A 12,030-nucleotide genomic window follows, 5' to 3' on the forward strand; every position below is an offset into this window, starting at 1 on the left:
ACAATAAAAGTGACAGAGTTCATGAAAATTTCAGTCCAGCAACATTCAGGACATAGGGTACCCAGTGCAGTGTAAAGGATAGCGTGATGAATTATAATACAGAAGACCTGGGTTCAAATTCCCGCTTGGCAATGGAAACTCTTTGGGAGAGGGGAGGTTTGGAACTGGTAAAACAAATCTTAAGTATGTCACTTACCTTGAAATCTCTCTTATGGTCACTATAAGTCATTTCTGACTCGATGGCGCATGAAACATACCAAAAAAAGTCTGTCTCAGTGTTCCATATAGCTATAGCTATCTCTGTTTATATATTTGTCTGTTTTTACTTTAAAATACACAGTGTTGTGTAGTGGATATAGCGATGGATTGAAATTCAGGAGACCTGGGTTCAAAATAAAATAGCATTGATGTAAATGAAAGTGAAGGAAGTGAAATTTGAATATGTGTTTTCATCATGGATGGCAATCCGTATCACCCTTGAATATGTCTATACCTCCAGTTGTACCACATAACAATAGCTCTCTTTAAATAAAGCAAAGAGTTTTAAAAAATAGCATCTAGAAATTTATATAGATTCTTTTTTTCACCTACAGAACCTCCCACACCTATTGCACCCCCTGAACTTCTAGCTGTTGGAGCCACCTATCTTTGGATCAAGCCAAATGCAAATTCTATAATTGGAGATGGACCTATAATCCTGAAAGAGGTGGAATACCGTACGACTAATGGGAACTGGGCTGAAACTCACATTGTTGATTCACCTAATTACAAGTTATGGCATCTAGATCCCGATGTGGAGTATGAGATCAGAGTGCTTCTTACCCGTCCTGGAGAAGGAGGGACTGGACCACCTGGCCCTCCACTCACAACAAGAACAAAATGTGCAGGTAAGGCATTTTAGTTTTGTTTTTAACAGCAAACGCATTGTGAGAGACAAAAATGGTCAGTGTTATATAGAGGCTATCTGGCTCTTATATTTGACACTTGATCGCTGGTCAGATTAAGTATCCGCCGTAACAATTTTTATATTTCTGGTTATCATCTTTCCATTCCTCAAGGTGCATAGCTTTTCATTCGTTTTAGGAAAAGTTTGTTTCATGTTGTTTTCTCATGTCAAGTTCAGAGTGGTTTGAAATAATGCATGGGATATTCCCATGAGGTGGAAGAAGGGGAATCCAAAGCAGAAGAAGTGCTTCCACCTATTCCACTAGGAACTCTTGCCATATCAGTAGCAGGGAAATAAGGCTGTTCTTAGAAGTGGAAAGGCTGTGGTTTCCTGGGGAAAAAGAAAGTATCTAAATAAGTTGGGTAACACCTGATGCTAATGAAGGCGAATAGTGAAGGGCTAGTTGACTATAAGTAAAGTTTTGTTTGCTTGCTGATGGCACTCCCTATTTTTCTTTTTTTGTCAGCTGAATCAAGTGATGTGCTAGTTAAGGGACAATAAACAAATACAAATGTCCTGAGAAGAAACAGGTGCTACTAGTGGAACAATTTTGGAATCTGTAGTCAAAAAAAGGAGTGACATGTTAGGTGTAGAAAAAAAAACTGTTCAAAGTTCGGGCATATAGAAAAATGACCCCCCAAAAACAGATGTCTGGTTCCTTTTTTAAACTGCATCACAGTCAATTCATCAGCAGATGGCTTTGGGTAATGGAAGGAAAGAGGGACTTGCCTTTGGAACTACAGGTGGAGGGAGAGGTAAGAAAGATGGATTTGAACATCCCAACTGGCTCATTATTGGTGAGCATGTCAGGCTCATCCTCTGTTCATCCTCCCAAAGACCAAGTCACTGTCAAGTGCTACAGCCTGCAGTCAAAACTCATTTTGTAAAAATACTGTTTTAAATTACTCCAGTGGAAGACCAAAGTGAATTTGAAAAATCAAAACTACAGAGAATGGGGGTGGTGGGGTTGCTCTATAATACAAAAACACCTGAGGCAGAGAGTTGTCAGCCACAGATCAACATTTTGTTTTTGTTATTTTTTAATTTAGGACCTTGCTAATCATAAGAAGTCACAATGTAACACTAGCAGTGTGCATTTTATTTGCAATAATTAAATAAATGGGATGCATTAATATACTTAAATATGGTGCATTGGCTCTGCTTCATGCAAGCTCCATATTTGCATCTATTTTTTTTCTGTCCAGATTAATGCAGCCCTGGGGCCATAAAAGGGAGATTACTCAGGATTTAAACACTTGTGTCTGGATCCCATAAAGCAAATCTATGATTGAACATCTGTTTTATTATGAAGGGGAACATTCACCAGCAATCAACCACAGGAAATGACAAGGATTTCAATATTCTAATCTGAAATGTACACACATTCCCCCATTGTACAATGTGAACAGGACTTCATGAAACAAACACCTAAATTCCATTGTAGACCAGAACAGACCCACTGAACCAGCTATAGAATGGTGACACTTGTAGAATTGTCATTGATTCAGTGGGTCCGCTCCATTTGGGACTAACAGTGGATTTTGCACCCCAGTTTCACAGCACCAATTAAGTCATTTTCTTTGCTTATAATTTCTGATTTTAAGTATGCTGTTGCAGAGTTCTCACCCTCTGAAAGTTCAAACTTTAAAATGGGAATTGTAGAAACTGTGACATCAATATTTTCAGTACCATTCTTGGTGAGTAAGATGCTTGATTACAGAATGAATAATTTCTTCCTGAACTTTACAAAAGCTTTTGATTTATTAAAAGTTGTGAAGGGGGGTTCACATCAAATGCTGATTATGAGAAGTCTTGCATTATATTAAACAAGATAATATTATCTGCATTCAGAAGCTTCTGCATATCCTTACATAGAAGAAGCTCCCTCCTCACCTTCTCTTCTCTCTCTTTTTTAATTCCACTGATACAGTTAAATTAATTTTGTGGCAAGACAGGATTTTATGGTTCTTTGCTGCTTTTGAAGTTCAGAAATTATATTCAAAATAAATTAAGTCTATCTTTCCATTGGTGTAACAAGTGTACGCTCACTGAAGAAGAATGTTTGTCAGCCTAAATGCTAAGAGGAATACTATGTTGGCATATGAATGTCAGATCTTAGAAGCTTTCTGTCTGAAAAGAGGAACAGAAATGGGACATTGTATCAGAGGGTGGTCTAGAGATGATGTCTGTTGATCTACAATCAGAATCAGTCTGCCATACTTTATTTCCTAATCTAAAGTCTAGCCTATACTGAGGTTATGAGAGGTATAATAGAAAAAGATGGTTCACAGCATGTCCCTTAGCTACAGGATAAGCTTCACAAATGAAATAACACATTTGTACACAAACTAAATATTAGTGCAGTCATCAACATTACTCTATCTGCCTACATATACCAGCTGTGTTGTCTGCATTTTAATGGCCAAAATCGTGTTCAGCCTGAGTAATGTGGATGATGTCACTGTCAGCAGCATATTGCTGCTGATTAAAGACTTCCTTTTTTATTTCAGGGTGCCTGTGATTCATAACCATGAGGTGAGGTGTGTGGAGCCTCAAACATGAAAGGAAGTGTTTCCTGTTTGACAATATGCTGCTGATTGTGACATCATTTCAACTGAGTAGGTGGATTGTGTCCAACAGCTAGCGTGTTTTAAATAATATTCCACATTCTAACTTTTATTTGCATGTGAAAGAACTTTTTCAAATGAGAGCAGGGACATTTTCTGTGAGGCTGCAGAGAAGCATCTAGCGCTAAGCACAGTTACAGTAGCTATTTGGTGAAATGGCAAGCATGGTTCTGAGAGTTTGGTTCTACATTTCTTCATCATTGGTGATGAAGGGGGAAAGTTTGAGAACCTAGGACTTGTTGAACTTGAAAGACAATTTTACCATGTTGTTACGGATGTAAAAGGTTTATGCCTCCAGACCTGGAAGGTTTATGCCAAAACTAGCCATGGTTTTACAGTATATTATATCTGTGTGACATTAATGTATCTGCATCTCTATTCACAAGGACAGTCCAAGGAGGCTAGAAGTGGAGAGACCCAGAATCCTAGACTAAAAGGACATATCACATTCTGTCAGTAGGAAGGACTGAATAGCACAGTATGCTTTGTGAAACTTTTGAATAAGAAACTGTAAAAGCATTCAGATAACAATAGAATAACAGTTAATCTGTGCTTTGTTTCAGATGGTGGCTTACTGTCCCTCTAAGAACAATATCTCAGTCTCAAAGAAATATTAGATAAGCTAGTCTAACCTGGATTCCATAATTATTCTGAAATGCCAACATGTCTTTGGCTCCTTTCTGATGAATGATTATCATGGTAGAATTTATTCCAAGTATTCAGAATTCCTAGTTTTAAAAAAACATGTTTGTTTCAAAACAAAACAATTCCAAAATCTGATATAGACAAAATAATATTTTTTTAAAAAAACAGATGGAAAGAAATTACCTGACTTTTGCCATTGTGTTCCGGTCACGAGGCAATTAGAACATAATTGCTCTGTATATAGCTTCTCAGCCTTTTGGCTAAGATCAAGTGTAGTATCTGTAATACAAACACACTCTTGATTTTGTTTTGGTTTCTTCGGGTTTATCTTGTCCCAATTAAGTGGTATGTACTGTTTCGTCTTCCCCCAGTCTCCTCGGCCTTGCTTCTTATCTCAATGCCAGGCAGAGAAGCTTGGAATAACAATCCCATGAGAACTTTTCAGTAGTTTAAATCCAACTTCACAACAAACCTAACAGACTCGATCTTTGTATGACTACAAGTCCCAGTTTCCTTCTAATTCCTTACAGGGTTGAATGGAAATCACAAAATTGCAGCAAAATGTATTCAGCATGTATAAAATTCTCAGGTTTTCCAGGCATAATTGTCTTCCTATTGAAAAAAATAGAAAACAATACACCCATATGGAGAAGACAAATGTCCCCTGTTCTCTTACAAAGTAATGAATTCCAAAGGTTTTGATTCCACTTCAGAATTTCAGATCAAAGGGCAGAATCTAACAGATTCAGATTCTATAACCAGCTGCAGTTATAACTGATTTAATATTTTCAATTTAAACAATTATTTTTTCAACCAGGCACCTTTTTCATTAAGGGTTTTGAGTCAGGAATTTAAGTCTCATATCCATCATTTCTTTGTGTGGGGTATCATTCCAATTTTTAAGTATTATACAGCTTGCTTAATCTTCTTTATATTGAGGAAAAAATAAAATATAAGAAACTGTTTGTGTGAATGTCATAGATTTCATTACATGAATGGTATGCACTGTGAAGAAAAAAAAGGATTAGTGAATCATAGTATCCACTTTCAGCAGAGATGGCACATTCAGTCATTAGGAATATCCCTACAAAATGGGTTCAGTTATACAGAATTAGGGCTTGATCACATCTGGCCAAATAACCCCAGTTATACCAATATGGCCAGGGTTTTTTAGATTGTTTCACACATTTCTGAACCCACAATGCACAGCCAAGATCGACTCATTTTTCTGGCCAGCATTTTATTTCCAGTTTATTTCCCCCTCACTGAAAGTGTGGTTTTAATTTGTATCGATGATGAATCACTTCATTCCTTGTCATTTCAGCATGTGTGAACATTACTGCCAATCTATTTCCTCTCAAAGGGTTGGGTTTCTGGGTGCTGTGGCCATTACACGGCCACTGTGTACGTACCCCCCCCCTTAAAAATATTTTAAAAGGCATATTGATACATCAAAGCAGCCACCACACACAAAAGGAATACATTGCTCGGAAGCACTCTTACGGGTGGGTAAAGAAAGCTCTGCAGAAGAGAAAGGGCCTTTTCCTGCTTGGGATTGTTTGAAGGGAAAAAGAAAGATGCCAGGAGGAAAAAAAAAACAGGAATACTTTGCTCAGAAGGAGACAGCTCAAAGGAGACAGTCTGTCCCCGCCTCCGTACTCTCCACAATACTTTGCAAGTTTTTCAAAATCTGGTTCGTCCTCTTGACACTTGGATCTCTCTATTGCTCTGTCAATATATCACTTTTGTTATTTTTTAAAAAAAGGACAAGGGGAGAGCTGAAACACTAGAGAAAATGAATTGATACAAAATTAAGAGCAGTGTAGTCTGCTACAACAGTTCAAATAGGGAAACATTAACTGACGCAGTTAAAAACAATAATATAACATGATAGCTGAACAAATGTATTGGTACAACAGAGGTATGAAAAGAATCGATATAACTGGGGTTCTTTTCTCACCTGTGATTAAGCCCTTATAGTACTAAGATATCAGCAAACTGGAATACTGTATGTTCACATGTCAAAGACTGTGACAGCCAGAAAATGAAATACATTGTGGAAACTTGGAAAGATTAGTGAATATTTAGCTTGTGCAACAGATACCTTTCTCCAAATATTTGAAAATCCATCACATAGAAGATTGTAGTAAGTTTGTTTTCTCTTTCTTCCGAGGATAAGACCTGAATCAGTGGCTGAAATGCAAGAGCATTTTGATAAAACCTCCTTCCTTCCTTCCTTCCTTCCTTCCTTCCTTCCTTCCTTCCTTCCTTCCTTCCTTCCTTCCTTCCTTTTGGCATGGGGAACATCGCAGCAGTATGAATTTGAAAGTGAAACTGCCTGGAATAATGGCACACTTCCCTTTACTGCATGCTATAGTATTGGATTTCCATCGTCAGTGAGGGTTGGAATAGAAAACATTGATATCACTTCCAGCGTTATCACTATAATGATAATGAATGCAGATTATTTAAAGTTCTATAGCTTTTTAAAATGATATGAGCCACTTCTACCACTTGGAATGCTTATGTAGTGAGAAAACACATGGTGGATATGGGTACGTCCACAATTATCATATCTTATATAAACTATTAACTTGTATAGATCAATAACTGTGTCCCAGACATGGTTTCTATCCCATTGTCATTTATCAATACAATGGTATGTTTTTCTGTCCCATTTCATTCTTAATAGGACTGTATTGAAGTCCTCTTTACAGGTCCCATTGTATTTACAGGAGCAAGGTTCCACAATATTGATAATAAAATTAATACAATCTCATACTCACCACTACTCCTGAAATGGTACTTAAGTAGTAGCATAGTGTAGTAGAAACACTTTTTAAAGTTGAGTTTGCATTAAATTTTTGGAAGCAGGGAGAAATGTACCATAGATGGAAATCTCTCTTAATTACTGCTATTGCTCTAATCAATACTGCTAGAATAGGTGCAATTGTTTGTGCCATTTTGTTATGAGATAGTGGTGCACAAAATAGATTTCTGTTCAAGAGGAGGAAGAGACATATGTTTCTAAAATATGTTATTTTCCTTATCTATGAGCTCCAGAGTGATGTACTTGGAAACCTTAGGTTTTTTTAAATGTCTCAGTGGTAAATTTGGAAAGTGGTTTAGTTATATTAATAAATGCTTAGACTTACCTGTTTTTTTTATTCGTACTGTTTGCCGAGCTTGAAGATTTTAAATCAAATGGTGTTTGAATGGGGCTGTTGACATATTCCCCCAGTCCAACCCATTTGCCTGATCTAGACAAATATTTGGATTTCCAAATTTCCAAAGCTCATGGTCACTTGAATGGAAATATACAAATAGCTGTAACTGAGAACATTCTTTAGATACCACCATGAAATGTGGCAGGATGATAGACAATCTGTGGGAAAGATGGTGTATGTCATATTGGAAGATGATTGGGTTTATGGAACCTGAAGTTGTGGATTGCATCATTGAGTCCTGCCATAATGTGTGCAATGTAGACATGAGGGAAGTTTTGACCTTTGGGTCTGCCATGGGAGCTGCTTCCCGTGCCAGTATCTCTATTGTGAAATGTGTTGCTTGCTTGTGAGCAAAAGTTTTAGCTTGAATGGGAACTTTGACTCAGAGCCTGTGAGAAGAGAATTCTATTGTCTAAGATGAGCTGTGGATTGTTGGTGATGCATTTGACTGGCTGTCAATGTCTTAATAATTTCATTACATGAAACTGCTGGGAAGGGTTGTTTGGAGTTTTGGAATTTGGTGTCACCAGTATGCAGATGACATCCAATTCTATCTCTCCTTTCCACTTAAATCCGAGAAAGGTGTCTCAGCTCTAGATCAATATCTGGTATCAATTATTGACTTGATGAGAGTGAATAAAGTGAAACCTAATCCTGATAAGACAGAGATGCTCCTGGTCAGTCAAGAAGCTGATCAAGGAATAGTGTTGCAGCCTGTATTGGATAGGCTTGCACTTCCTCTGAAAACACAGGTGCACAGCTTGGGGATAGTTCGTGGATTCATACCTGAGTCTGGATACTCAGGCTTCAGCAGTGGTCAGGAAAGCATTTGCATAGTTAAAACTAATATGCCAGCTGCCCCGGTTCCTGGAGAAGTGTGATCTGGTCAGGATGATGCATTCCTTAGTTACATCCTGGCTGGATTACTGTACGCTCTGTGCCCCCCCCCCCCATTACAGCAGCCCCACTGGATGCTGATGCATTTCTGGATACAGTCCAAAGTTCTGGTTCTAATCAATAAAGTCCTAAACAGCTTCAGCTATCTCAAGGACTGCACCTCCCTTTATGAGTGTGTTTCAGGATTTAGATAATCAGAAGAGGCCTTCCTCTTGGTCCCGCCACCTTCACAATTGCATTTGGCGAGGATACAGAACAGGGCCTTCTCTGTTGCCGCTTCCAGACCTTGGAACTCCCTCCCACAGGAGATCAAGCTAGCCCCATTTTTCTGTTCTTCTGCAGGCAGGCAAATATCTTTTTCTTCATGCAAGCTGAAGTGACTGGTTGCCTGAATTGGGTTTTTCAATTTACAGTGGTGCCCCGCATAGCGACGTTAATCCATTCCGGATTAATCGTCGCTATCCGGAAACATTGCAGTGCGGGAGGGAAAACCCCATAGAAACGCATTAAACTTTGCGGCCGGGGGCGAGCAGCCAGGGGCCCAGCCTGCTCTAGCCTCCCGGCCCTCCGCTGGTTCCGTGCGGCCAGGGAGGAGCGGCCAGGGGCCCGGCCTGCTCTAGCCACCCAGCGCTCCGCTGCCTTTGGAGCTTTCTAAGGGCTTCCTCCAATCTCGGGGAAAGCCCTTTGAAACCTCTGAAGGCACCGATCATGGCGGCGAGGACCCCCAGGGAGGTCTCCCATGGTGGCGTGCAAGCACTGGGAGACCTCCCTGGGGGTCCCCACCGCCACGATGGGCAGCTTCGGAGCTCTCTGAAGCCAAAAAGGCAGTGAGAAAATGTGGCAGGTTTGAACTTCCCGCGCTTTCTCCCTGCCTTTTTGGCTTCGGAAGCAAGCCGGCGGGCCAGGGAGGAATCGGCTCCCTCCTTCCACCCGACGGTGAGTCCCCTTCGCGTCGGCTGAGCTCAGCCCAGCGCGAAGAGGACCCAGCGTTGGGTGAAAGGAGGGAGCTGATTCCTCCCTGGCCAGCTGGCTTGCTTTTCCAAATGAGAAGCAAGCCAGCCAGCCAGGGAGGAATTGGCTCCCTCCTTCCACTCAGCCCAGCGCGAAGCGGACTCTGCATCTGTTGCAAGGAAGGAGTCAATTTTCCCCCCACTGTGCGGCTTGTTTCTTGTTTGGACAAGCAAGCCATGTGGCCAGAAGGAAATCGGCTCCCTCCTTGCAACAGATGCAGAGTCCGCTTCCTGCTGGGCTGAGTAGAAGGAGGGAGCCGATTCCTCCCTGGCCGGCCCTCCCCTGCCGCCGTTCCTTCCTTCCTTCCTTCCTTCCTTCCTTCCTTCCTTCCTTCCTTCCTTCCTTCCTTCCTTCCTTCCTTCCTTCCTTCCTTCCTTTAATTTTTACCCCGCCCCTCTAGACAATGTCTACTCGGGGTGGCTTACATGGATAAAAACACAAAAGCAAGACATGTATAAAATCATCAAAAATACAATTATAATTAGTTCCAAACAGCACAGTACCAAGATGGCATGATTCAAGGAGAAAAGAGAAAAAATAAGAATCACTTAATTGACTGGAGGGAAGGCCTGCTTGAATATCCAAGTTTTTAACTGACTTTTGAATACACCCAGCGAGGGTGCCAGCTGAATTTCAGTTGGGAGGGTGTTCCACAGCCGAGGGGCCATCGACGAGAAGGCCCGGTTTCTTCTTTTTTCCTTCCGGGCCTCCCTCGGCATCAGGCCCCTCAGCTGTCCCTTAAGTCTTTTTTAAGGAGGAAGGTGGGCTAAAAGTATTATAAGCAAAACAAACAAATATGTAACATTCTTTTGCTTTTTTTGTGTTTGTTTCTGGGTATCATCTGGTCTTATTGATCTGCTCACTCCCCTTGGATGGATATTTCAGTCTGAGAAATGCCTTCTTTGAGCCCTCAAATCATTTTATTACTCAACAGTGATCTTTCAACAACAAGACTACCACTGAGATGTGTACCTGTCCATTACAAATATGTACAGCCTGACTGCTAACAACATTTAATTATAGCCAATAAAAACATCACCGATAACTCCCTGCCCCCATTACTCTACATGTTTATATGTGTGTCAGTTAACTGAAGCTGACTATGCATCTGAACAACTGGGTTCACAATCCATGAAACCTGCTGCCAAATAAAACCTGCTATTCTTTAAGCTGACAGGGTACTCTGCTTTTTTTGCAGAATAGCATGGCTATTGTCTTGGAAATCATTATATTTATGGTACATATGTGTGTCAGCTACTGCCAAGTCTCTCCTGACTTAAGGCAACCCTAATAGAGTTTTCAGGCTATGTAAGATGTTCAAGGAGTGGTTTATCATGGCCTTCCCGAGTGAGTTTCCATAGCTGAGCAGAGATGCGAATCAGGGTCTCTCCAGAGTCCTAATCTGACACTCTGTTCCCTATGCCACACTAGCTCTCGCTTACTCAGTGTTTTTTTTTTTAATTCAAGTCTTGTAACCTCTGGAAACAACAGAAATGAAATTTAGTTAAGTTACAAAAGTTGCTACACTCCATATATGGTAAGTTAATCACATATTTCCATATGTGTAAGATTGACTCTTGAATCAAACATATATCTTTAAAGACCCATTCCTTTTAAATGTCAAAAGATTGTTTCATTCCCCTTCCTCTGCATTTTTTCCCTTTGAAAAAGGGAGAGAGATCTTTGACCAGCTTTCAAATGAAAGTTTCACTGAGTGTCTCTGTTTTCCCTGCACTTTTCTACAGAGCTGCACTTAGTATGTAGGTGATTCCCTGGACAGAGAGGGCTCTTTTTATGTTCAAAGGAACAGCATGCCCTAGAGAAGATTTTAATGGGAACCTTCAAAGTTTTTCATTGGGCCAAGTACACATTTCTTCATTTTTCCATTTCCTTTGACCTTCCTTGGCCCATGAAATCCATGTGCTCAGGCAGGCTGTGACGGTAAGAAAAAACTGCATGATGCTTATAACCTGTGAAATAGTGATACTGTATCTGGTTGAAAAGTAGTTTCGTTTTTTTCTGTTCTGTTTCCTTTCCTTTTATAGTGTCAAACATTCTTTTCTTTCTTCTTTCCCACTGTCAAACATCTTTTTCTAAAGGAAAATATATATTCAGGGCTAAACTAAACACTACACTGTACATGTAACATCTTGCTCAAAGTTACTACCTTTCTCAGAGCTTGTAAAATTACCTTTTTGGTTGGCAGCTACCTGGAAGCCTCAGGTGGTAGAACTAGCCAGTGGCCATGCTGACCAAGTGTTTGAGACAGGTTGTTCTTTTTATGATTTTTCAGCTCACAGATAAAAAAGTGTACCAATAGGAGTAAAGAAACAGAAAATGCCCTCTGACACCTGAATATCCTCCTAGCAGCCCTATTGAACTTTACATATCTACGGGGGGCGGGGGGGCGGGGATCAGAACCCTGTGTTTGTCACAGCTGGAAGTTATCCCAGAAAAAGAATTAATTCCAGAATGGAATCAGATAGCCATTTCCAAGCATATAAAAATTTATCTGAGTATCAAGATATAAAAAGATATATCTTTTTATTGTTGCAATAATTCCAGGCAACATCAACTTGACTAATTCTACAAGCTTCATTTATCTACATTGTTTATATGTTCCATATGCGCAAAAATACTTCAAAGTTGTTGAAAAGCATCCAAAAATATTACAGCT

The 12,030-nt window shown here is 40.1% G+C and overlaps 1 protein-coding gene and 1 pseudogene across 39 annotated transcripts in view; both read left to right on the forward strand.

Annotated features, from left to right (window-relative positions):
• PTPRT (protein tyrosine phosphatase receptor type T) overlaps positions 1-12,030 on the forward strand; it is a 716,634-nt gene that overhangs the window by 367,024 nt on the left and 337,580 nt on the right. For all 39 annotated transcript variants that reach the window (XM_078393145.1, XM_078393157.1, XM_078393154.1 and 36 more), the window contains one exon: positions 594-887. In XM_078393145.1, the coding sequence (XP_078249271.1) occupies positions 594-887 (294 nt within the window). The remainder of the gene's footprint in view (positions 1-593; positions 888-12,030) is intronic.
• LOC140707197 (U2 spliceosomal RNA) lies at positions 4,459-4,588 on the forward strand (annotated as a pseudogene).

The sequence above is a fragment of the Pogona vitticeps genome, chromosome 4, assembly GCF_051106095.1.
Source record: "Pogona vitticeps strain Pit_001003342236 chromosome 4, PviZW2.1, whole genome shotgun sequence".
In the NCBI taxonomy this organism is placed as follows: Eukaryota; Metazoa; Chordata; class Lepidosauria; order Squamata; family Agamidae; genus Pogona; species Pogona vitticeps.